At 52.4% G+C, this 24212-nt stretch overlaps 9 protein-coding genes across 9 annotated transcripts; 3 read left to right on the top strand and 6 right to left on the bottom strand.

The window, feature by feature from the left end:
- Positions 1–25: 25 nt before the first annotated feature.
- PAC1-2 (Nuclear distribution protein PAC1-2) lies at positions 26–1557 on the top strand (the record flags this gene model as incomplete). The annotated part of the gene is made up of 3 exons (XM_014684853.1): positions 26–81; positions 133–283; positions 391–1557. The coding sequence occupies 3 exons, from the start codon at positions 26–28 to the stop codon at positions 1555–1557; spliced, it is 1374 nt and encodes a 457-aa protein (XP_014540339.1).
- A 597-nt stretch (positions 1558–2154) lies between these two features.
- Positions 2155–2872, bottom strand: PAA1 (Polyamine N-acetyltransferase 1; the record flags this gene model as incomplete). The annotated part of the gene is made up of 3 exons (XM_014684854.1): positions 2155–2172; positions 2224–2706; positions 2771–2872. 3 exons carry the CDS (start codon positions 2870–2872, stop codon positions 2155–2157), a joined length of 603 nt encoding a protein of 200 aa, XP_014540340.1.
- An 824-nt stretch (positions 2873–3696) lies between these two features.
- Positions 3697–5665, bottom strand: G6M90_00g112740 (uncharacterized protein; the record flags this gene model as incomplete). Its single annotated transcript, XM_014684855.2, has 4 exons — positions 3697–3827; positions 3907–4413; positions 4469–5044; positions 5104–5665. The coding sequence occupies 4 exons, from the start codon at positions 5663–5665 to the stop codon at positions 3697–3699; spliced, it is 1776 nt and encodes a 591-aa protein (XP_014540341.2).
- Positions 5666–8628: 2963 nt separating this feature from the next.
- Positions 8629–10250, top strand: BSC6_4 (Bypass of stop codon protein 6; the record flags this gene model as incomplete). Its single annotated transcript, XM_066131866.1, has 4 exons — positions 8629–8864; positions 8931–9686; positions 9845–9917; positions 10008–10250. The coding sequence occupies 4 exons, from the start codon at positions 8629–8631 to the stop codon at positions 10248–10250; spliced, it is 1308 nt and encodes a 435-aa protein (XP_065987981.1).
- A 997-nt stretch (positions 10251–11247) lies between these two features.
- G6M90_00g112760 (uncharacterized protein) lies at positions 11248–13864 on the bottom strand (the record flags this gene model as incomplete). The annotated part of the gene is made up of 2 exons (XM_014684857.1): positions 11248–13257; positions 13682–13864. The coding sequence occupies 2 exons, from the start codon at positions 13862–13864 to the stop codon at positions 11248–11250; spliced, it is 2193 nt and encodes a 730-aa protein (XP_014540343.1).
- Positions 13865–15373: 1509 nt separating this feature from the next.
- G6M90_00g112770 (uncharacterized protein) lies at positions 15374–15966 on the bottom strand (the record flags this gene model as incomplete). The annotated part of the gene is made up of 2 exons (XM_066131867.1): positions 15374–15660; positions 15726–15966. The coding sequence occupies 2 exons, from the start codon at positions 15964–15966 to the stop codon at positions 15374–15376; spliced, it is 528 nt and encodes a 175-aa protein (XP_065987967.1).
- Positions 15967–19467: 3501 nt separating this feature from the next.
- G6M90_00g112780 (uncharacterized protein) lies at positions 19468–20076 on the top strand (the record flags this gene model as incomplete). The annotated part of the gene is made up of 2 exons (XM_066131868.1): positions 19468–19537; positions 19589–20076. 2 exons carry the CDS (start codon positions 19468–19470, stop codon positions 20074–20076), a joined length of 558 nt encoding a protein of 185 aa, XP_065987970.1.
- A 1518-nt stretch (positions 20077–21594) lies between these two features.
- Positions 21595–22269, bottom strand: G6M90_00g112790 (uncharacterized protein; the record flags this gene model as incomplete). The annotated part of the gene is made up of 1 exon (XM_066131869.1): positions 21595–22269. The coding sequence occupies one exon, from the start codon at positions 22267–22269 to the stop codon at positions 21595–21597; it is 675 nt and encodes a 224-aa protein (XP_065987789.1).
- Positions 22270–22920: 651 nt separating this feature from the next.
- G6M90_00g112800 (uncharacterized protein) lies at positions 22921–23841 on the bottom strand (the record flags this gene model as incomplete). The annotated part of the gene is made up of 1 exon (XM_014684858.1): positions 22921–23841. One exon carries the CDS (start codon positions 23839–23841, stop codon positions 22921–22923), a length of 921 nt encoding a protein of 306 aa, XP_014540344.1.
- Between the last annotated feature and the right edge of the window lie 371 nt (positions 23842–24212).

Consider the following 24212-nt stretch of genomic DNA (forward strand, 5'->3'; position numbering starts at 1 on the left):
CCGCGTACCAGCATCGCCTCCAACCATGTTTGCTCCTGCAGCCACGGGCCGCATCTTGACCAGCCGACAAGCTGAAGAGCTGTGCGTCTGCATCACGATTTGCGACCGAGATGTGCACTAAAGCCTCCCTAGGCACAAATCCATCATTGCCTACCTGTCGGCGAACGACAAGCACGTCACCTCGGATACGCTCCGCAAGGAGCTTGGCCTCGACGAGAATGTATTCACTGCCGACGTGACCAAGAAGTACGAAAATTTGCTCGAGAAGAAATGGACGAGCACGGTTCGATTGCAGAGAAAGGCAGGTAACTGCGCAGGCGCGCCATATGCCCCTTGGCCATCCAAAGCCGGATACATCTAGCAGCTAACCTGCTCCCGTCCATGTCATAGATTATGGATCTTGAATCTCGAAACGCCGCCTTGCAATCGGACATTGACCGCACCATTCAGGCAACCTCGAAGCGACAGGACCCTTCCTGCTGGCTGCCCGAATCGCCGCGATATTCACTGCAGGGCCACCAGGGCGCGATAAATTGCGTCGCTTTCCACCCCAAGTTTTCCTCCCTTGCCTCCGGATCAGACGACTGCACAATCAAAATATGGGACTGGGAATTCGGCGAGCTGGAAAAGACCATCAAGGGCCACACGCAGGCGGTCCGAGGCGTCGACTATGGCGGTCCGCACGGCGGCACTCTTCTTGCGTCGTGTAGTTCCGATCTCACCATCAAGCTCTGGGACCCTGCAGACGACTACAAGAACATCCGCACCCTATACGGCCACGATCACAGCATCTGCTCCGTCCGTTTTGTGCCCTCTAGCCATCTGGAATGGGGCCCTCGACAACTCGCCAGCGCCAGCGGTGATCGCACAATCAAGCTGTGGAATGTCGAAAACGGCCACTGTGTCTATACACTGCGCGGCCACACCGATTGGGTCCGGTCGATATATCCATCTGCCGACGGCCGAATCCTCTTGTCGGCGGGCAACGACCGCACGGCTCGCCTGTGGGATATATCCGCCGCGAGCCCCGAGAGCACGCTGACCCTCGTCGGCCACGCTCTCGGCATCAATTGCTGTGCTCTCGCGCCGGCATCTTCACACCCGTACTTGGCGGCCGTGGCTCCGTCCAAAGAACCGGCCGTGTCTGGCGGTGCGGCCGAGTTTATTGCCACCGGCTCCCGCGACAATACCATCATGATATGGGATGCGCAGGGAACGTGCGTACGGACGTTGGTCGGCCACGACAGCTGGGTGACTGCGATTGTGTTTCACCCCGGTGGCAGGTATCTGCTTTCCGTGGCCGACGACAAGACCTTGCGGTGCTGGGACTTGGCGCAGGGCCAGTGCGTCAAGGTGTTGGAGGGCATTCACGAGCAATTCATCACTTGTCTACAGTGGGTTCCGCAAGTGGCAAGCGGCGGCGTGTCTGCGTCTACCGGCGATGGCTTGGGTGCGGCGCCGATGAGTGCAAAAGTGAAGACGGGCGCGGAGGTCCAGATTCGCTGCGTTGCTGCGACGGCAAGCATGGACATGACTATCAAAATATTTGCGGGCTGACGGCGCGAAAGGGGTCGTGGTGGGATATGAAGTCGGGTCTAGTTTGCCGTTGAAGTAACTCGGGAATCATGGTCCATAGGCTACGGTTTTTTTTTATTTTTTGGGAGTATTCCAAGTTGATTGTTTTATAAACACTTCCCCTCTGCTTGCTTCTTACGTGTGGCCTTGGTTCTTGTTGATGAACCTTTATAAAGTTGTACCTAAAAGAAATATTCACATTTCACTTAGATGGAATTACAGGGCTAGCGATATGGGATCTTCTGCCAAGTGCTTGTTTTACTTCATTTACAAGTATATCTGATCTTTGTCCTCATATACCTCCACCATAAGGGCATGGCCATTCGCCGCCGCATCAAGTCATTTTAAGCCTCCACAGCCCAAGTCAAGCAGGCCACAGCTCAGCAGTATTTCAGGCTACTATTTAGAACCGAAAATTGAATTGAAATGTGAATCGATAGAGTTTGAAAGCGCCCATCAAAAAACCTTTATGTACTGAGAGGAAATTAGTCTGCTTTCCCAGACTTTCCCTCCCTTCCGACTTGTACTCACCCCGGATGGTCATGCTGCCTCGAACCACAGACACATGCCAAGTAAAGTCTAGGAAAAGTCGTAGGTCTAGTGCATGTCAGCATGTCCTTCCCAAAACAAGGCATGGGCAAATCGTACCAGGTCGTACCACGAAACGCCCGCGTAGGTAGCCGCGCTCTTGCCATGGTTCTTGAAGCCGAGTTTCTCATAGTAGGGGACAAGCCTTTCGTATGTCAGGATCGAAATCCTCTCGACACCATCTAGTTTCTTTACTTGCTCGATATATTTCCCCATCAGGAGCTTGCCCAGCCCCTGCCTTTGGTAGTCGGGTGAAACGGCGAGAGAGTGCAGCGCGATACTGGTCCCGGACGGCTGATGCCCGGCGTCGGCCACGACTCTCGGGTTCGTCTTCCAGTCCTTGGGATAGTCCATATCCTGGTCGACTATGAGCGTTGCCCTGGCCTTGGTCGCAATCGTGTGAGCAACCAATATGCCGTCCTTGTCCTGCGCCTCGGCAGACGAGAGGACCCGGACTGTGCTCGGATCGGGCGCCGCCGCATCGGAGTTTCTGAGAAACAGCCCGTAACAAAGCTCCGGGCAGCTAGAAAGCCTGTAGTCAATCTTGATGAATGAGACGTTAATCGCTGGTTCCGTTGCTAGGTTCAGTGACCGGGAGCTGCGGTACCTTTTCGTATGTCGCAGCCTCCGACGGCGGAAAGGCGGCAGACTCTAGGGCCGCGCACCGATCCAGATCCAGAGAGGACAAGGGACGAATGTAGGCCGTCATGGTTGGAGATTTGAAGGACTCGGTGGCGAGTTGCGGGAGGAGGTATGGGCCGCCTTGACATGGAGCACTGGCACGTAGGTTTCGAGCCCAAGGTTGACGACGATGACACACGGCGACACCAGCACGTCCGAGACCGCACGGATTCCATCCATGGCCAGCTCCGCAAGATCTGGGGAACGGAGCAATGGAATGGTGATGAGCCAGATGAGCCCCACAATGTGAGACTTTTGAGTTCAGACCATGCTCGGGCCGGCTGATGGTGGAAGCTTAGGTGACGATGATGAGGGGCGTGTACTGCGTACATATGTCGACGGTATTCTGGACGGGAAATCAGCCTAGCTTCCTGATTGTGTCTGGATGAATGTGGGCTTATAACGTGGAGGATAAACACCCCAAGCTCGTGAGTCGAGCATCCACCCCCGTGCGGCGTGGAATGTCGCCCTGCAACGTGCCAATTTATGGAGAAGCCGTTGCGAACCAGCCGTCAGGGACATGAAATATCCATGTCTGCATATTGGTTGCTTTGGCGCGTCAAAAGCCAACACCCGGACAACCCATGGTCACAAAGGTACTTGAAAGTTTCCATAACAACATCAAGTGTCAACGTCCTGAGCACAGCACAAACGCCGCCATTTAAATATTCTGACATGAAACTCCTCAAACGTCACGGTGCAACGTGGCAGTCAATACAGGAACACCCAAATCATCAAGTTCAATGTATCTATCCCCAGAGACTGTTATAGTGAAGAAGCGAAAACTTTCGAGTGCGACTTGGCTGTTGAGCCCAGTCACAAATTGTAAACACGTCTGGTCGTACGGAAATCCTACGCCCAGTGCCAGTCTCTGAGAGACAACTCTCCACTCAGCGTCGACGGTCCCTCAAAACGATCAAACCACTGATATATGTCGCGCCACTTGGTAACCTCTGCGGTTTTCGCCGACCCTTCACAATGGGCTATAAGTTTGAAAGCTAATACCGGAAAAACCTTGTATTAGCATCACGCATCTGTTATAAAAAGACGGGGCAAACATACTTGCGACCTCCCATGGATCTGCCCAGTGGCTTGTGCCCTCCCTAGAGTAGACTGCAACTTGTCTAACATCCTTTGGAGACAGCACCGATTTTCCAAAGACACTTTCCAGTTCAATAGGCTTCGTTACCGAATCACCACGCGAGGGAGATGACATGAGCAGGATATTGCTCGGGGTGAATGCGCTGTCGCTAAAGTCAAGCATGATCTCGTCGTTGGTTCCGGCTCCGCTGCCCTGATACACCCCTTTGCCCAGCTCAAGATATGCCTCGAGCGATTTGAATTCGGTACAGGCATGCGGCTGCCCGGGCGGCATGACGGCGATTGTCTTGGTCTTGTCGTCTGGTGTCTCCCACTGCCAGTCACCAAGAGCAACATGGCCGTTAAAATGGGACGACCCATACCCCGGGTTCATGTCGCCGAACCGGTTGAACCAATCGTAGACATTGTCGTATTTCTTGACAACAACTCTCCTCGACGACTCGACGCACGTTCCGTAAATGTAGAGACCTGTTCGGCGCAATGTTAGGCCACGTTGTCTTGCCCTGGCGGGCGGGAAACATACCTCCAATCTCCCACGAGTCCGGATTCTTCTGCTCATCCTGCACCGAGTATAATTGAAACGATTTGACAGCTTCAACGAGGACTTGCTTTGATCCAAAGGCCTTTTCAAGGTCCACCGAGATTGTGGCCTCGTCTCCGTGCGACGGATGTTTTAGGATGGTTTGGTGATTGTGCCCCCCGAACTCGATGACAATGTCATCGACGGTGCCGGCGCCATCAAAGCCCCAAAGCCCATTTCCCATGGTCAACTTGGCCTCGAGGGACTTGAAGTAGTTGCATGTTTCCACGTCGGTTTGCTCCGATTCTTTGACAGCCTCACACAGGCCGTCCTGCGCCTGCGCTTGCTGTCTGCAATACACGGACACGGCATTCTCGCAACTTCCCGGTATTTCCGTAGCTTGGTCTTCATCACGTCCCCAGAGCGATGGGCCTACACCTAGATGCGCAGCTATGGTGCGAATCAACGCCGGGCACGGTCCATTCGCCAGATTGCCCTCGATGATACCATATCTTGCAAGCCTCACGTCTGCCTCCAGAGACGACAGATACTGCACCACTATCGAGTCCATCGACAGAGCTGCACAAAAGATCCATGTCAGCACGATGTTCCTGGAGAAAATTGCAGATTTCGCTTACGGTTCGTAACAGCAGGCAGGAGCTGAGCTTGTCCCTGTTCCTCTCCCCAGCCAATGAGGCGCCTAAACGACTGTCGTAAATTCGCATCCAGAATGCTCGATGCGCCGGTTAAGTAGTGCAGCAGTGCCCGGGTGAAGTGATCAGCAGCCACGCCGTTGAGATAGCGTTGGTCCATCTGCCGCATCTCTGGGACTCCGTAATTTGCCTGCCCAGATATCGCGCCAAACTGGTTCCACGAAGTGTTGAATCGGTCATTGACAGTCCATCCAGCCTCGTTAGCTTGTTCACGGTCCTCAACAGACTGATGCCTCCGCACCTGCGAGAAGAATACGCCATAGGTGGAAAGATGGGACTCTGAGCGTATGGTGTGTGGCCCTAGAGCAAGTTCGACAATCACTGTATCGCCATTTGAGAACTGTTCCCCAACAGAGGTTTCCAGCTCCAATCCGAATTCGCCAATGTCTCTTCGGAATGGGTTAGTATTGAAAAGGACGCCCTGCTGTTGAAAATTCTGCCAGTCTCTTTGTGGGACCCAGAGGTACGCATTTGCGGGCGCGTCCATGACGACATTGAAGGAGGTGGTGGGTGATGAGGCTGACGAGGATGGCGACGGTGTTGTTGGTACTGCACCAGAGTAACTCGGCCATAGTATCGAGCATAGGCCTACAGCCCAGCTCAAGGAGATCATGGTCGCTGAGACAAAAGGATATCAGGACGTTGCGTTGCAAATATACAAGGTTCTGTGCATGTCAAGACCAATCTGCTTGGGAGTAGTAAACAGATTATATAGATTGCGGCATCTGGTAACTAATATCGACGTCGGCTGCCATTATGACCACGGTCCCAGTGGCTTCGCATTCAATCTATTGAGCCGCTTAGAGATTCTCGCGCTATTGGCTTGGCCGGTTATACCGATACTTCATAATGCAAGGACCTAGTAGAAAATACAAACATGATGAAGACGCATCGACGTCCTACATTTCAATAAGACCCCCTCTTGCTATCGTATCTGAATATTTGAAGCTCATTATAGATGGGTAATGGGACTGTTTATACGGGAAATTGCATGATGTCATCAATTTTCCAAGGCTCTCGGGATATATTGGCCGAGATGTTTAGTTGACGAGTAGTGATAAATAACATGTGTGGCATGTAGTTAATAAAGTCCCATATAACATCTATACGCAAAGCCTAGTCGATACAAACTGCTATAGCACTCCTTGTATACCCACGTGGCCCAATCATGCATCTACCACATAATTTGCTTCACCAACGGGACCCCCACACGCTCCTCGGTAGCGTAAGCGACATGTATTGGAATGCCAACCTATACATATATATGCTCTCATAAGTAGTTACCAGTTGTCGTCTGATTGGCTGCTCGCCCAAACATGGAGCTTCGACAAGCTTTCCGCGGCCCGAGAGATAAGAAGGCCTACCCGGCGATCGTGCCAAGATTTACGTATCAGACCATGAGGGAAGCGAAAATCTTGGCATCTATGCTAGCTGGCAAGGCTAGAGTTCTAGTCCTGTCTTCAGAAACAGGACGGTGAGCAGATTTCTTACATGGGGTGCGAGCCGCAAAGCCAGGTGGTAGAAAACTGGCGTCATATAATAGCGGTCACTATTGCGCTAAAGGCATCAATGACTTGGAGTGCGAATTCTGTGAAGTAAGTGAAAAAATAAAAAAAAATAGCCATGGATATTGACCTGTGTCTTGTAAGCAGTCTCGGCTCTTCGGCGTTTCGGCTCTTCGACTGAGCGGAAGCCACTTGGTACGATCCCAGCTGCAACAAGGGCCCAGAGGCCATCAGTCGGAGGGTAAGACTGCCAGACGAAACGATATCAAGAAGATTCGGCAGAAAAAGACTATGCGAGGCCACCTCACTGCGCCAGGTTGCTGCATGAAGTGTAATTCGTTGTGGCAGAGGTCTCATCGTAAAATGAGACGCTGAATGGCTATGGTTCTGTAGGGAAGGGGAATGCAACAAAGTTAGCATGAGCCAGGACGGCGTTACAAAAAGGAGGCCTCGGAGCTTTTGACACCTTGAGGTAAGCATCGTATTATTCCGCCGCCACGCATGGCAGAGGACGGGTTAGATCGGGTCATGATGTTTTTTTGAAGGCTGGAGACTGGCTCAACCGCAATTGTGTTTTAAAACAGAATGCCTAATCGTGCCTAATCACTGAAACGCCGAGGTGAAATAATGACAAGCGTTAGGTTGGCGAGGCTTTCAAGTACGAGTCTATTTCTGCTTTCTCAGCCAGTTTGACTTTGATTCCAATCCTGGGTAGTTTAACGTTTCTGAGACTTTTGACAACCAAGGACGCTTCTCAACCACGTACTACTGATTTGGACCATGGCTTGCGGACTTTTCCTGTGGGGTTGAAGATTGAAAATCTGGGCTTATGGTAAAGATTACTCAAGGGTCTCATACCGCACAGATTTGGATTGGAACGGAGAGGGAGAGTGCAACATACGCAGACAAGTATTGGGGTTTCTTGGATGGGTTGGTGCATTTCTGCGCCTCGCAAGCTTGGAGAGGGACTGTGCCTCCGTACACTCGGTGACAAACATCTGCCCACCTGGGAAGCTGTTCTATAGGTCATCTTTCCGGCGGAGAGTAGTACGCCCCATGTATTCGGGCGCATTGGGAATATGTTTCTGCAGTCGTATAGAGGATGGGAAAGGGTGTATTGCATTCGTAGTCTCTGTATAGGGTAGGGAAGTATAACAGCGAAATCAAGTCGGTCCAGTATAGACAACATGGTAAGGCTTTAAGATACACTTGACTACCATGGTAAGAATGATGCAGCTTATATATCGGACTTTGACAACGCTCTCTTGTAAAATTATGTAGCCACTCTGGGGGAAATACGGTATTTAAGGGTATGATAGTAAGGCGTATATACTCGAATCGCCATTGTCTTATTTACCCCGAACCTACCTTGGAGCTACTGACCGAGGGTAGAAAGATCCTTTGTCTGTCCAAGAACATTGAATGTTATAACTTGGAGACTTTAATAATATGAATGCTCCGACAAAAGAAAAAGCATGGCGTGAATTGGGTTAGAAATTTTGGCAATTGTACTCGATGTATTTATATAATTTGCCCAACTGCCCACCGCTTGTCCAATGCCTGCTTTGGAACATGACAGCAAGCAACCAGTTGACCTCTCAATACGCCATCCCCCGCACAGCCCGCGTCAATCGTTGCCGACACTCCCCAATGCATCCTGCCACGGTTGGAGATGGATTCGTGGATTCTCCAAAAAAGGCAACCAACATTGAGCCAACGTGCGGCCCGTCGGCCCGTCGCTCCGACATTTGGTCAACTCGGAGCCTTGCTCAAACTCTAAAAACACATCTACACATCGCACTCTATTATCTCGCACACACTGCTCTCCCCGAATCTTCCGTTCAACTCTCTTCCGTTCCTCCGTGACTAGTCCAGTCGTAATTCGCCTCATCACCTCGGACCATCTCACTCTTCCCGTCAGGCATCACGACCCAACCCGCACATCATGACAACCACAACCACCGACACCGTCGCCGAAACCGTGCAAAACATCCCCCTCACTGAAACACCACACGCCACCACAGTCGACGCTCCTCCACACCCATCACCAGCAGCAACCCTCAAGCTCATCAGCGTCGGCTTCTCCTTCTTCGTCGCCGGCGTCAACGACGGCAGCACGGGCGCCCTGCTGCCGTACGTCATACGCGAATACGGCATCAGCACCGCCATCGTGTCCAGCGTGTACGGGCACCCCCCTCCCTTCGCGTGCCCTCTCCCCCAGCGCCACTAACCACATCTCCCCGCCAGATACGGCGCCAACTTTGCCGGCTGGTTCTCGGCGGCCGTCGCCAACGCCCATCTATGCTCGCATCTCGACCTCGGGGCCATGCTCGCCCTCGGCGCGGCGTGCCAAGTCGCCGCGCATAGCCTCCGCGCGTGGGACCCCCCGTTCGGCCTGTTCGTCGCCACCTTCTGGCTCGTGAGCGTCGGCCAGGCCTTCCAGGACACGCACGGGAACACGCTGGCGGCGGGCGTCGCCGGCGCGCACCGCTGGCTCGCCGCCATCCACGCCGCCTACATGGCCGGGTGTCTCGCCGGGCCCTTTGCCGCCACGGCCGTGGCCGCCGCCTCGCGGTGGCACCTGTTCTACGCGTTCCCGCTGGCCGTGGGCGTCGCCAACCTGGCCCTGGTGCTGGTTGCCTTTCGCGACTCGCTGCGGCTCAGGGCGGACCGGGACCGGGACCGGGGCACGCGGCCGTCGAGAAGCGGCGAGGCGTGGCGGCTCATCCGCGCGACTGCCGCCACGCCGAGCGTGTGGTTTCTGTGCGCCTTCTTCTTCTTCTACCTGGGCTCGGTGCTGACGGCCGGCGGCTGGGTGGTCGAGTATCTCGTCGACGTGCGCCGCGGCAGCCTTTCGCAGGTGGGATACGTCCCGGCCGGCTTCAGCGGCGGCGCGCTGCTGGGCCGGCTGTTGCTCGCGGAGCCTACGCACCGGTTTGGCGAGCGCGGCATGGTCTTTGTCTATTGCCTGCTTTCTACCGCCCTCCAACTTGTCTTTTGGCTGTGAGTTGTCGCTTTTCTACTGCTTGTCCCTTTGGCGTAGCCAACCGGGATGCTTTGAATCACGGACTCTGTGTCTTTTTCTCCTTCTCCAGTCTATTTGAATTACTTTGCTACTTTTCTCCCTCGCATTTCTAACCATCACACCACCCGCCACCCAGTGTACCAAACATCATTGCTGCCTCCATCGCCGTAAGCTTCATCGGCTTCTTCACCGGCCCGCTCTTCGCAACAGTAAGTGAGCCGTCCCATCTCATCCACGGCGCAGTAGCAGCCTCTACGCCGCTGATACACGGGATCTTGCCCTAATCCAAATCCTCGCAGGGCATATCGCTCGGGTCCAAGCTTTTCCCTCGGCATATACACTCCACGGCGCTGGCGCTGGTGTTTGTCTCTGCCCAAATGGGCGGCTCATTGTTCCCCGTCATCACGGGCGTCGTGTCATCCAACGCCGGAGTACAAGTGTTGCAGCCCATCCTGGTCGGGCTGCTCGCCGCCACCGCCATCAGCTGGCTCTGTGTCCCTCGACCGAAGGACTCTGCACACGCAGGGCTGCACCAAGAGTAGCACCATCCTGTGCTGTGCTGCGCGGCCCGCGTCTCTCTCCGGGTATACGTGCCCGGGGGTCGTGTGTACGTCTCTGCTTAGATGCTTCTAAATTAGAAACGAAGCTATTAACCATGCTTGAACAGGGCGAATTGGCCTCCCGTGTTTGTTCCACGGTTGTGGTTTGTGGTCCCGCCCATCAATCTTCATTACAGTCAAGTCTTCCTGAATCATTCCGTCCCAACAACTCCAAGACACTTTGGGGAATGAAGCAACTTGACCTGCCTCGATACAAGTAGAGAATAAATACGCAGGACGAACCAGCAACACCAGCATACGTATATCCAAGGTCCCTCAGATAAATCGTACATGCCAGTAGGGGCGCTCGCCCTCATCCAGACCACAGGGTTTCGCCACGCTTACCCTCATATGTACCGTGGAAACAACCCCCCACTGACGCGAATACATTCCTAGGCAAATGTCCGCTTCCATGAGACAGGCGTCTACTTGCCTTGCAAACTGTGTGACAGCACACACCTTGGTTAGCTTTGATATGCATCAGCTGGCGCGAGTGAGACGTCATGAAACTGAAGCCCCTTACAATACGGTGTACATGGCGCTCATTGTATCAAGCATGCCCAGCGATTATACAACAAATTCAAAGGGATACATCTCATTCCAAAGCGGATGCACAATTGTTATTCTACAATTCATAAATGGTCATCTGTATTCGTTGTATTCAAGGTGTAAAATGTAACAAAAGAACGAGCCTTGGTTCGGCCAGGGTATCTACGTCGCCAGTAAAGATGCAGTACGCTCGAAATATTAACATGACAATCTTCCCAACGCCATAAAATGAAACGTACCCCCTCATGCCTGTGTCATTCAAAAATGCTGCAAACTGCCTCGTCCCCTTCCCTTGTATAACCCAACCTCCCAGATGCAAAGTCAAAACGTTGAGGGTATTAGCCAATACTTTATATGTTGCCAATACTGTGCTGTGGCAATGGGCGCAGCTCTACTCCTGCAGGATTTCTGTCAAGGATTCGCGATCAATAGTCTCGGCCGTGACCTGCGCTGGAGCTCCTTTACGCTTTTGTAAAGCCCAATATTGCTGGAATCCAGGGATTGCGCCGGGTTGGTTGATCCCAGGGGATCGATGTGATTCCTTGTCCCTCTCTGTAGCCTTGTTTTCGGGTTTCAACACAGGAGATGAGCCTGGACTAGGACTGCTACCGCCCCAAGGACGCCATCCTACCCATTTGCCCAGCTTGCCTTGTGGTGTAGCCGGACTGCTAGACAATCGTGCAGCATTCGGACTCGAGTTCGCCCTTGGGGTTTGAAATCCAGCAAAATGGTCTCGTAATGTGGCGTCACTGCGTTTCGATGGCGTTTTTGAAAGAGTAGGTCGGGCAATAACGCCCGTGACGACGGCTTCAACACCACCCAGGGGCCGCAGGGTCATTTGGCTGGGTCTCGATTTCAACGTATGAATGTCAAGGCCGCCAGATAGGGACATGATGGACTCGTGTGATGTCACGCGATGCAACCGAGGGCGTGGCATCATCTCATCGGCACGATGATCCGTATCCGAGGCAAGGGATGAGCCCTCTGTAGGCGTTGCAGTCTCCAACGTAAGCGATGGCGGCTTTGTCGGTATATTAAGTGGGGGAAGACTGGGCTCCTCCTCGTCTTCTTCTTCGATAGTCTCTTTGGTGTAGCGCGGATAATTTGCTGGGCCACAGGGTGGCGTGTCTGGTACAGAGTCCATCAGTGACATTGCAAGTGACTGGAAGCTGACCGTTGAGGAGACGGATGGTCTCTTGGAATGGGCAGCGCGCCAGGTCGGGGACATGGGATCAAAACTAGTTGTTGGAGATGTGGGTGGGTCCGAATCGGTGAAGGTAGAGTCAAAGACTCGGTTCTGCTGTATTTGTGGCGAGCTTGGCAGTGATGACGAGAATTCAGACGTGGCTCGAGAGTGGCCACCGCAGGCCCGAGTAGGTTTCGACATGGTAGGTGTTGTCTCGCCCGCAGGAACGCTGGAGAGCAGAGCAGGGGCCGTCGGAGACGACGTGAGGGCCCCCCAGTTGCCCGAGTTTCGCGGTGATGATGGGGCCGACGCAGCCGGGGGTGTGAAAATGCCGGGAAGAAGTCCCTGTCGCTTCTTTTTAGGTTTCCGGGGTTCGTGCTTCGGTGATACGTGGTAGTGGTGATGGATGTGCAGTTCCTGGGAAGCAGGCGGTGGTTCAAGTAAAGGCTCTAGCTCCGCCCTCAGTGTTGATGCTCTGCTGGAGTCAGGGGGCATCGGTTGATGGTGAACGAGCTGGTCCCGTAACGACTGGATCTCGTCATTTGAGTTGATGAGCATTTCCCGCAACTCGGCCATTCCAAGCTGCAAGTTGGCATTGTCCTGTAACAGATCTCGGACGAAGTGGCCCACAATCTTACCGCCATTCTTATGTTCCTGTAGAGATTTGGAAGCAGCAGCACCCTTAAGCCGCCCGGCAGCCGTGTCGAGCTGTTTCTCGATTTCGCGCTGCCGCTCCATTCTCTCCATGACTTCAGAATGACGTTCGCGCTCCTGACGGGCCTCATCTTCGATACGATCCAGCTGATCCTGCATATCTAGGATGCCGCGTTGCGCTTCCTTGAAGCGCTGAGCGTGGGACCTAGCATCCTCCTTGGAGCTGCGGAGTTCGTTGAGCAGTTTCTCTTGCTCGTCCTCGAGGAAGGCGAGATGACGCTCAACGTCGGCAGCGCGGCCGGCAGAAGATTCGAGTAGACGGACGGTTTGTTGCGAGGATAGAAGACTGGACTCGAGACTTTTGATCTTGATATCGGAATCGGTCAGGGTGTTATTGAGGGCTTCTAGTTGTTCGAGCAAGTCCCGGTTTTGGTTGATCTTGCTCTCATTTTCGGCTTCGAGCCCGCGCTTGTCCATCTCCAATTTCTCTATACGGGCATTAAGTTCGACTCGCTCTCGCTCGGCATCGGCCATGTAGGCTTCATGCCGTGCTAATAAAGCCTGCAGGGCAAATATCAGTGACGAAGTCATGGAATTGTCAAGACACAAAGAGCCATGCTGGCAAACGGAAAACAAAAAAAACACCCACGAGATTTAGTGAGGCAGACAAGAAAGGACATGAAAGGATGGTGAAACCATTGTTTGCAAAAGAGTGCTATAAGTGTCCAGGCGCGTTGTTGTTGTTTTCTTGCTTGTCCAAGTCAAACAGGGGGGAAGGCGGTTCATCATGGAACGCAGACGACGATCGGAATGCTCCAAGTCGGCCAAGACGAGACCGGCCTCCACACCCCCCGTCAGGCGCGCAGCTCGCGTGTCTTGGGACGGGTAAAAAAGAAAGAAAAGCAAATAAAAAAAAAGCTGGGGCAAGAGGCAGCTAGTAAGGTCGAGGGTAGCACAAGCCCCAGACGTACAAACGTCAACGTACCTGGCCGAGTTGAGCAGCGATGTGGACATCTTTTTCGACGGATTCGAGGATTGAGCAGTTGCGGCGCAAGAGCAGGCACTCGTCGCTCCCGCAGCAGCAGTGAAGGGTCGAAGATGCATCCCGACAACGCTCGCGCGGGCGGGCGCCCAGATCGGGGGTCGCGGCTCGAGATCGAGAAGCCATGATCTCTCGCATCAGCGACGCCGAGGCTGGGCGTCGTCAGATGAAGGCGACGGCAGACAAAATGATGCGGTCGCGATCACCATGGTCCAGGGCCGAAAGGGGATCAGGCCCGCAGCTGGGAGTGTCTGGACGCGGGTGGACGTTAAAAAGGCCAGATGCGAGCGAGGGCTGCGCCGACAGAACGAAGCTGCTGGTGATACCAAGTCAAACAGTCGGTCTCGAATAATTTTTGCGTGTCGAAGTGTCCGTCAAGTGGGTTTTGCCCACTGCCGAGGAGGAATGGAGGGGAAATGAGCACGGCAATGCAGGGGAGGAACACAGGACAATTAAGCGTTGATAGGGCCAAAAAAAAAATAGGAGATATGGCAAGGCGCTCCTGGCAGCCAAAGATATGCAGTGATATTAGGTCAAGTGGATGAGAGGTTGGACGCGGATGTCAGGACGCATCTCGGACATTTAGAGTCACGAGCTTGAGTGGAGTGAAGGTTGGGCGCCAGAGTGGGCGAGTGGATAATCTGGACTCGCACTAGACATCAAGACATATGCAGGGTGGGGTTCCAACAGGTTGGCATTGAACCACGGACATGAAGGTGATTAATCGACCCAAGAGTCGAGATTCAACAGCAATTGAACCGTCCAAGGTGCTATCTGCGCCGACCGAGGACGGCAAGATGCAGAGCAGGGCAGAACAGCACCAGACAGACATGAACAGCACATGAACACATGCAGCACACGAACAGCACGGCCATGGCCAAGCAGTCTTCCTCTCCTTCTCCCTCTTCGTCCCAACTCCCGGCACACACCACCACTTGACGCCGCCACATTCTTTTTTACTTCGCGCCTCGTCCCGTCATGCATGCCGCTTGTCTCGTTTTAAACGTTCCCAACCGGCCGTGTGGAACAAAACGCGAACGAGCGGCGGGTCTTGTTCCCATTCGACATGTCCCGATGTCCAGAAGTGTGGCAGACCCGACCGCCAAGTGGATAAAAATGGATAAATCTCATCCAAGCAATATTAAACGGGCATCTTTGGACTTTTCACCAACGTCTGCGCGTCGCTCAAGACGCGGCCACCATGTGACGCTTCACCACGGCCATGATGAAGGGAACACGGTCTAGCAACATGGAAGCCACAACGTGCCCGTTCGCGGGGTTTCAGTCACACGGAATGGGTTTCACCGACTGTACTCCGTACCGAGCATTGCATAAAGAAACGGGGTACCTATGAGAGCACGTCATGCCCTGCAATCTCTCCAGCTTCAATGCTGTTTCTTCGTCCCTCTTGACAACATCCACAACCCGGGGGAGGGGAACAGACTCCGAACAGCCCATGATCGGTGCCACCGACCGTGGCACACCATCACTTTGCTGCAAAGGACAGTATTGAATCATTCATTCGTCCATCCGCTCCATGAACCAAGTGAATTTTTATTGGAGCTCCTGTTCTGTGCGTGCTTGCCAGACTCCGGACCAAGCCACACCGCCACCCGACCGCCTCGCCTCGCCTCCCTAGATTCGCTCGATTATGTGTGAAAACCCGCGAGAATCAACTGTATCGTCGCGTGCCAGATAGAATATGTGGTTGAAGCCATTAGCCGTCACAACAGCTATCTGATTGTCCCCAACTGGCGGGCTGTCTCGTACGATCTGGGAGGAGCCCCATTGTCCGCTGCTCTTGGTCACTCGGCGCACGTTATCCAACTTGTCAGCGTAATACAAGTAAGCTGTGCCCTGGTAGTTCGTCACAGCAATGGGCGTGCCGGCCTTTGCATCGCTCGTGCTGACAATGTCGTGGGCTGGCAGGAAAACGGTTACCATGGAGCCAGGTAGAGAATGTGCATCGACCAACACGAGAACTTACTTGTCCGGTCTATTAGACTAAACTCTTTCAGACGCCCATTTTTTGCTTCTTGATAGACAACAAAGCGCTCATCACTTGCCGGCTCATACCAAGCGCCAAGCGAGCTATTGAGCGCAACGTCGCCCCCGTCCATGTAAGACGCAACATTGCCATTTGAGAAGCTGAATTCCTTCAACTTCACTTTATCCTTGGTACCACTGTAAGGTTGAAGATGGGAAAAGTCAGCATTTATCCAATCCATTTTCTCAGTCAACATAAAGTGCCCTTCCACTAAGCTAGCCAGATGATTTATAGCCACGATAAGTGCCCCATCTGGCACATACGACCATAGCCGCTAGCAAAGCTTAGGATCCCGTCAAGCTCTTCTCCGAGGTTCCAATGCCTCCATATATGGAGGAGTGTGCCACCGAAAATGGAGGATATGGTGTCCGTTTTTGGAGGACTGGCAACCAAGAGTTGGTGTGGCAGGATTACGGTTAGCCCCCGTATTTTACGTGGGTCCCAAGGAAACCGGATGCCGCCGACACCGGTGCGATCATGTTCTGTAGTCCGCTAGAGCCACTCCCTTCCGCGACGTACCCCCCGATTACCTGCAAGGGTTCTTGGCCAATGGCTGACTACGACACCATGTTTTCCAGTCTCCCATTCGAGTAAGCCGCACAATCTCCCGTGATTGTTCAGCCGAAGGCTGTATTACATTAGTTCTTAAGTTTTTCCCCAAATATAATGAGGGTTTGGTGCGGACAGGGATGCGCAAAAGTTTTCCCAGATCTGATTGGCCCAGATTTTGTGTGGCCCAAGCCAAAGCGAGGCGCAACTGGATAGCTCCCAACAAAGTGGGGCCTAGCCATCTGCCCCTGAATTGTTTACTTCGCTGCAGAACTTCATTCAAACAACTCCGCTTCATGTCCTTCATGACATAATGAGTACGGGGTCTGCTTCACGGGTTCAAGATAATTGGACTTCTGTTGTCTGCGCCCGCTGTGGCGAGGAGAAACCGACAGGCGACTTCATAAGCAAACGAAAATCTGCTGGTAACACCAAAAACTGCGTGGACTGTCGTAACTCCCGCAACTCTCATGTCAGCTCTGTCTCCCCACGCCGCAAGACAATCAGCGCCAACTAAGCGAAGCGTTCCAGATCTAGGGACGCAATCTAGACGTTGAAGAACCTCGCTGTCGGCCCTTCCTCAAGCGAGAGTCCTGCTCTCAAGAGAACAGAAGAAGGTGCTGGTCTATCGCCTCCAAAGGACAGATCCGGAACCCAGCCTACATGGTCGGAGAGGGTACGGCAATGTCATACAGCGAGTACGTTATTTGAAGCCTCGATAAGCCAGCCGCGTGTAGAACTTGGCACGCCAGAGCCGCCAACCCAGTAAGGCTCACAGCTCTTCCGGACACTGGCTCCCTCACCTGCGGTGCAGCGAACGACCCATCCGATCGTGCCACTGTCTGATCCAGCTACTATCCGACGCAGCACAAGTAGTGTGGGTCATGCTTTACTTGGCAACTAGATACCGCAAAGGGGGGGAAGAACTTGCAAGATAACCCTTCCACGGCTGGGGCGGGGGTCAAGCTGGCCGCTGTCCAGCACGACCATCGTTGACGACGCCGTGCAGGGGAAACTGTCCCACTGACGCCCAAAATATGTCATTTTGGCGTCTGTCAAGGCTCGGAGGTTGCGGGAGAAGGTATCTATCCTTGTGCTGTGGTTGGCAGTAGCTTCTTCAGGCTGGCCATCGAACGTAGATGCGAGCCAAGATCAACTGCGGACGGGAAAGCTACATGATCAAGAGGTCGCCGGGTTTACCGACGCCTTACCAGTATACGCCACGAAAGACCGGGTGAACGAATATAACCTGTAGCACCTTGACCGCCTCAGCCGACCAGTCATTCAGGTCATCGCTACGAACGTCGGCCCCGGCGCGGCTACTGCCCAGGACGACAAGGCGGGCAACCTTGCGAAACAGGTCCCTGTATGCATTGGTGCCCGTCTGTGCAACCTCTGGCAACACACCTGGGGCTGACCCCATCCGAGACCAACCGTATGTAATCATGATGGAGTTTGACAAATATACCGGACCAGCATTCCTGACCACCGCCGACTGTAGGATGATCGTCCCGATTCCGCCAGTAGACAGGGGCTTCCTCGTTGGAGCCACACTCTACACCCTTAGTTTCCCATGATCATATGCTATGCCATTACAGTTCATAAGTCCAGAGCATCACCGAGACAAGATCGTAACAGATCTGTCTTGCCTTGACTTTCAGACAGGTTTGAGCTATGTGGCCGTCTCGCTTGTGAAACCGCTGCATTGCTTGATGCTTGATTCGACTGCAATCATCTGACATACACATCCCCTTGGGAGGGTATCAAGATGAAAATGAGGGATCAAAGGCTTAGGAGTTAGCAGGTTCTCACTCAGAACCTGTATAAGAAAGGCCACGGGGCTACGTAACTCCACTTGATCGAGGTGTAAATGGCGCAGTGAATGTATGCTTATAGATCCATCGTTCTTCATTTTTTTCGGTGACTGCCTTACCGTACCGCAGATTTGCAGCCTTCGGCTGATTGTACGCCTTGCACCACTGCTCAAAAGTGCAAGGTGTGACGTAGTATTTTAATTCCTAGGTATTACACACCAAATTGAGAATTTATGGTTCCTGACAGTTTCCCTTCACCAATGGTGGACGACTGTCAGAACTTTACTTGATTCTCTTACTACAATACTCTGCTCGCCCCCCTGGCATGATAGGCACGTTTTTGGTATGCGGCCAAGTTTGGCATCAAAGTAGGCGGACAAGTGGTGGACCGTGCAATTGAATCTGCTAACAAGCTCGATAGGTATAGTCCGCAAGAGCACCGAATTGGTCAGCAACACCTGCACCAACGGGACACGGTAGAGCCACGGGTCCCCCTCCGTCATTGCCAGTGCATCTTCCAGCTTTTGGGATGCAAGGATTTTTACGTCGTCGGTCAATCCAGCTCCTGTATCTCCGTCTATATGACTATATGGCTCAAGAAGATTGACGTCATGCAAGATTCAAAGAGAGGCGATAACAGTGACCCTTTGGAGTTTCAAGTCAAAGTTATTATGTATGATAAAGGCAGAGAGTTGTCTTGTCTACTTAGCCTCTACGAGTGACCGAGGACTTCCAGGGGACCTCTACACTACCAAAAGTCACTGAATTCTGGCAGTGCTCTATCTCCTTTTACTTGCTTCCGCAGGATCTCGCCCTACCTCCATACTTCGCCTTCGGTTTGGGAATATTCGAGTGGCGTTGGCGAGAGACCCAGAAGGTGGACCACACAAGATCTTGATTCGATTCACACTGGAGTTCACGAAGTCATACCTTGGTGTTAAGGATGCGTAAGTATATAGTTCCTGCTGTCTACGCATTGCTTGCCAAGCTTATGTCTGCTAATGTGCTATTGGTAAAACGTTTACGATCCTGGAGATGATTTTTGATCCTTCCTTTCTCCTTAGTCCACACGCCTCTCTACTTGGCGTTTTATTCCGACGCAAAGCATTCCGCGTATCACACCTCACTTCTCCTAAGCAGCTGGATGAGTTGGACATATATGCAGGCGAGCGTGAACTACCTTTGCCTCTAAGAAGTGACCTAAAGGATGTGTGCATATTCCGTCTCGCTGTTAAAACATTGACGGGGTACGAGATGTCAACAACAAAGATCATCACTAAGGCATGATTGTGGGCTGGATCAAAAGAGTGGGTGAGATCATGGGTCTTCAGTATGAAACAATACGTTTCAGTCTGCGCTATAATGCAGCCAATGAGTTTGACCAAAGTCGTAAGTATTTTAGAATCAACATAAGGAAATTTTTTAACGTCGTTGCAACAGCCGACATGAGCGAGGCGCCTCGCCACTTGTCTCTTGACCACGCCAACTCCGTCCCTTTTCAGAAATATTACCTTGGTCGCATTGTCCGTGCGGACCCACGAGCTATTGTCCGTCGAGAAAAACCACAGCAGGCACTTATTGACCAAGCTTGCAGCATTGGTCACTCTATGAGCAAACGCCAGCCGACAGGCCTTACAGCCGAGCAAACAGCACCTGTCACGTCAAATCCTCATGTTAGACGGCTCACAATCCAACTGCGAAAATTGCGCCCAGGGTCCGAACAGCACAAGAAGACCCACCGCGCGTTGCGATCATTAAAACAGAAGTTAAATAGAAAATTAAAACAGAAAGTCCGGGACGACTGGACGGACGAACAAGCCGTGGACGATATCGAACGTCAACTCCAAGGTAAAGGCTTTGCAACCAGTAGTGGATCATGCAATACGTCCTCAGCGGCCAGCTCAGAAGTTGCTGATGGAAGCGCTTAAAAGTCTGGTCGGGGATATTCTTGAGGGGCAGGACATTCGAATGATAATGCGATTGATGCCATAACTGCATATTGCGTCGAGAAAGGGGCGACCATTCGCCGTAGTTATCTACAGCCTCCGCCAACGGGCTCGCGTAATGAACCTCGTGAGATAGCCCTCTATTCCTAGATACTAGGTCTGTTTTCATTGAGTATCCCAACCAGAGGCCAAGAACATGTTTTCTGTGCGTTGGCGCTGCGCTTTCATTGCGGCCAGATGACCCTCGTGTGGAGGACAAGATTCAGGAGTTCCACACATCTGGTGATTTGAGCAAACACTTTCGTCGAAGACATGTGTCGCAATTGGGAGACAATGAACGGCCGGTGTGTCAAGTCTGCAACATGACTCTCGCACATAAGATGCATCTGAGAAATCATGCTATTCCAGTTCATGGGAAAGTCTCGTGATGCCTTCAGCGGTCATAGACTGATGCCTTCCCCGTTCTGATGTCAAGATACGTACCGAGCGAACGCAGTAGTATTTACGTCTTCTTCAACACCGAATACGCACTGTTTCTCAAATGGCTTTATAGCTTGTTCAATTGAATCGTGTATCAAGTTTTAGCTTATTCGTCTTCGCCTCAACCCAAATGGCAACTAAATCCAGAGTCCAAGCCTGTAGCCAGACGAGATTACCTTAGCAGACTCAAACTTCCACAGCAGTATCTGACGAGTCTATGACTGCAAAAGAAAAGTGCCCTGTTAATCTTGGACTTGATGTCGGCGCGTTGATAAATTCTCTGATGACCCTCTGGCATGTTGAAGCAAGAGCTGTCATCTTCACTGTACCAACCCAACTGTTCCTCGAAGCTTTGATTAAGTAAAACATTATACAGATATGCGACGCCAGAGCCATTGAGAAGGGAGCAATAGAAGGTTCTATGTTTTGGCAGTCCATTAAGTAAGGCTTCAACGGCGGCGCATCGCACGTCTCCGTCCTTGTGTTAAGCCGTGCCGCTACGGTCATGAGAATCTCATCTGGGAGGGCCGGTCGCTCATCTATGGAGACCCTGAACTTTTGTTGATGCGCTGTAGTCCAACTTCGGCAGGAAGGTCCCGTTGTTGGCATGCTGTCGATGAGCTGATACCCTATGTTATGTTATGTGTATTTTCCGTCCAGTGGCGTCGGGCCACTCAGGTCCCCTATTATTATTATTATTATTAAGTTTATTACGCCCGGAAGGTTTTCCCTATAGGGCCGCTACACTAACCTATCTGAACTCCTATACATATGGCTATAGCTCCTAGAGCCCAACGATTCAGGTAACCTTACATTTGCTCAGCCTCTATTATGCCACTGGCAGTTCTGCTTGAAGGCTAATTTCTCCAAGTGTTCAGCATCCTATTCCCAGCAACTGAAGCATAGCGGGGCACAGGACGTGCTAGGCTAGTGCTAAATTTGCTAAACGCAACTACGTGAACAAAACACTATCTAACATGGCATTAGCTCAAAGGCGCTCACAGTCTACTCTGTTACCCGTCAGCGGGTTGTGCAGGTGATGCTATCTACTGGACCAGATTGGTCTGTGGTGCGGGCTGCGGTGGCAGCCGGAAGAGGCGTGCGCGGGCAGAAGGTGCTGAGACCACCTTCCGCCTGTTGCCGCCGGAGAAGAAAGAGACAAAGGAGAGGGGGCACGACAGTGCTGTGATGGATGATTTCATCTAGTGGTGCGGGCAGATCTTCTCGAAGAAAGAGCTTGCCTTCACCAACTTGACGAATTTTGTCGAAATCTCTGCCTATTGCCTGGTTGATCGCCACGGTCGGTGAGGGTGCGAGTCTCATCTGACAGAGCGGCTGAATCTTCCGGTAATAGAAGAGCTGCGTCGGCGCAAAGCGCCGACCGCAAGAACATGTAACACAGACGTCGTTGTGCTGGAATCTTTCGTGGTAGTCAGCAAAGTCACCGTGATGAGTCCTCGTGGCTAGGAGCTGTTGGAGCATTGTTTGTGGGAGAGCTAATTCCGGAGGACAGCTAGAAAGGAACTTGACGGTCAGACTCTGATACTTATCGGGTGCAGAGGCATCCCACCAGGCTTGCACCCCCGATTCTGGACTGCTGTCTAGCGGTCTCTTGCAGGAAGGCCAGTGTTGGGACTGCGTCTGCGGGTTCGGGTTGGGCGCATCCCGTCTTCGCCAGAATGTCGGCTTGTTCATTTCCTGGAATCTTGGTGTATCCGGGTATCCAGCGGACTTCGGTCTTTCGGTGCGTCTTTGCTAGGGCCTGAAAGGTCAGGAAGACCCTCTGCGACGAGTCGGAGGGTTTGCCTCCGAGGCATGCGGCAGCCGCGATATTGTCATGAGCTGATATCCTAGAGTAGTGCAAAAGGCCCCCGGGTACCCGCCAATGATTAGAAGAACCGCATTTGACTATGATAACCGGAATCTGGGACCGAAAACACAATTGGGTCAAAGCAGAAGATTTTGAAGAGTTTTGGAAGGACTATAGAAATGCCATAAGATTCACAACAAAGCCTGCCGAATGTACTAGAACAAGTGAGGATGAGAACCGTCCACAGGCCGTCGTCATTCAAACGCGGTTTGCACATAAAGCCACGGCTCAGAAAAAGGAACAGTAACGGAGGTTTGCAAACAGCCAGCAATAAGAAAAACTTGGTGGAATATGGTGTCAGATGCAGACATTATAATAGTCTGTACCGATCTCAACCAGGTTGAGGAGCGAGTGATTGGGTAGCGTGAGGGCATCCTCGGCGGCCCAGGCAATATGCTCCAGGCCTACACAAAGCCCTTTTTTGCAGACTTCCGCCGTACCAATTTGACAGATCTGCAAACTTTGTCTTCTTCTGATTAGCTCTTTGTCGAGTCGTCCCCTCCAATCGTGGGTTTCTTAGCACTGATGGCAACATATCTCCAGTACTTTTGCGCATAATATCCACGCGCACCACCAATTGCATTGACAAAGTACTTTTCGAGACGAAAGAAAACGATGATATAGTATGGAATAGCTGCCAAAAGCCAAAATAGTCGCAGCATTGGACGGACATTTTCGGAGTAGTCATGCTCTTTAACATCTACAAAGCCAGCTTCTTCAAGCAGCTGTTTGTAGTACCCACGCTTAGCGCGCTGCCACGTAGGCATGGCACCATACTCACTGACCTCCCTCATTAGTTTGGCCAGTGTCTTCCCAATAGCTTCGTCGGATTCATAGTCATGGTCGTATTCATGCATAGCGATGTGACCTCCAGGTCGGAGGATGCGGTAGAAGCCCTTTAAAACCTCTAGTGGATCTGTCGCATGGACGAGAGTTTCCATCGTATAGACTCCATCATAACTCCCAGATTGTAATGTTTCAAGGTGATGGTAGTCCATCTTGTTGACCGATACGAGAGAACCAAGATCGCCAGATCGAGCAACATTACGCTTCGCTTTGGCAAGATGGTGATCCAGGACATCGATGGCAGTCACACGCAAGCCGTGATTTGCCATGTAGAGAGCAACATGCCCAACTCCACAGCCGGCATCCAAGACTTGCGAGCCCGGCGCAACGTCAAGGAGCCTGTACATCTTCTCCTCCATCCTCCGCAAAGGGCCACTTAGGGGAAATACCCAGTACGTGTCCTTCTCCCAGTAACCAAAGTGGCGAGTATTCCCCAAGAGAAGCCAATAGCCAATTCGTGACTCAAACGACTTGTAAAGGCTCTGAAGGGCGGGATTATCATTTATTACTGGTTTCGAGTCGACTGCTGATGTCTGCGACGGAGTGGGCATGTTGAAAAATAAAAATTCGGACTTCGAAAGTTAGACGCTAGAAAGGGAAACTGTGGCCGTGAGCGGTGGCTTACCTGAGCTAGGAAGCTTGAAAAGGATGGACGAGGAGGAGAAGAGGAATGAAATGGGACTTAGCAGAGAAGAAAACAACGTAGAGAAGCATGACAGCAGAATTCGGGTTTTTGAATGGTAAAACATGTCGTGTCCCAGGGCATGCCGATTGGTGTGGAATTTACCGCAGCACGTGAGATTGGGCGGAAAGGGGCGCGGTTACAGTGGTTGTGGGACCATACAGGTGGCAGTGCAGTGGCGCAAAGACTGGCGGCCAAATCAATGGGAGCCTGCTTACGCTTAGTGGTCTAGAAATTGCC

Source organism: Metarhizium brunneum, chromosome 7 (assembly GCF_013426205.1).
Source record: "Metarhizium brunneum chromosome 7, complete sequence".
NCBI lineage: Eukaryota > Fungi > Ascomycota > Sordariomycetes > Hypocreales > Clavicipitaceae > Metarhizium > Metarhizium brunneum.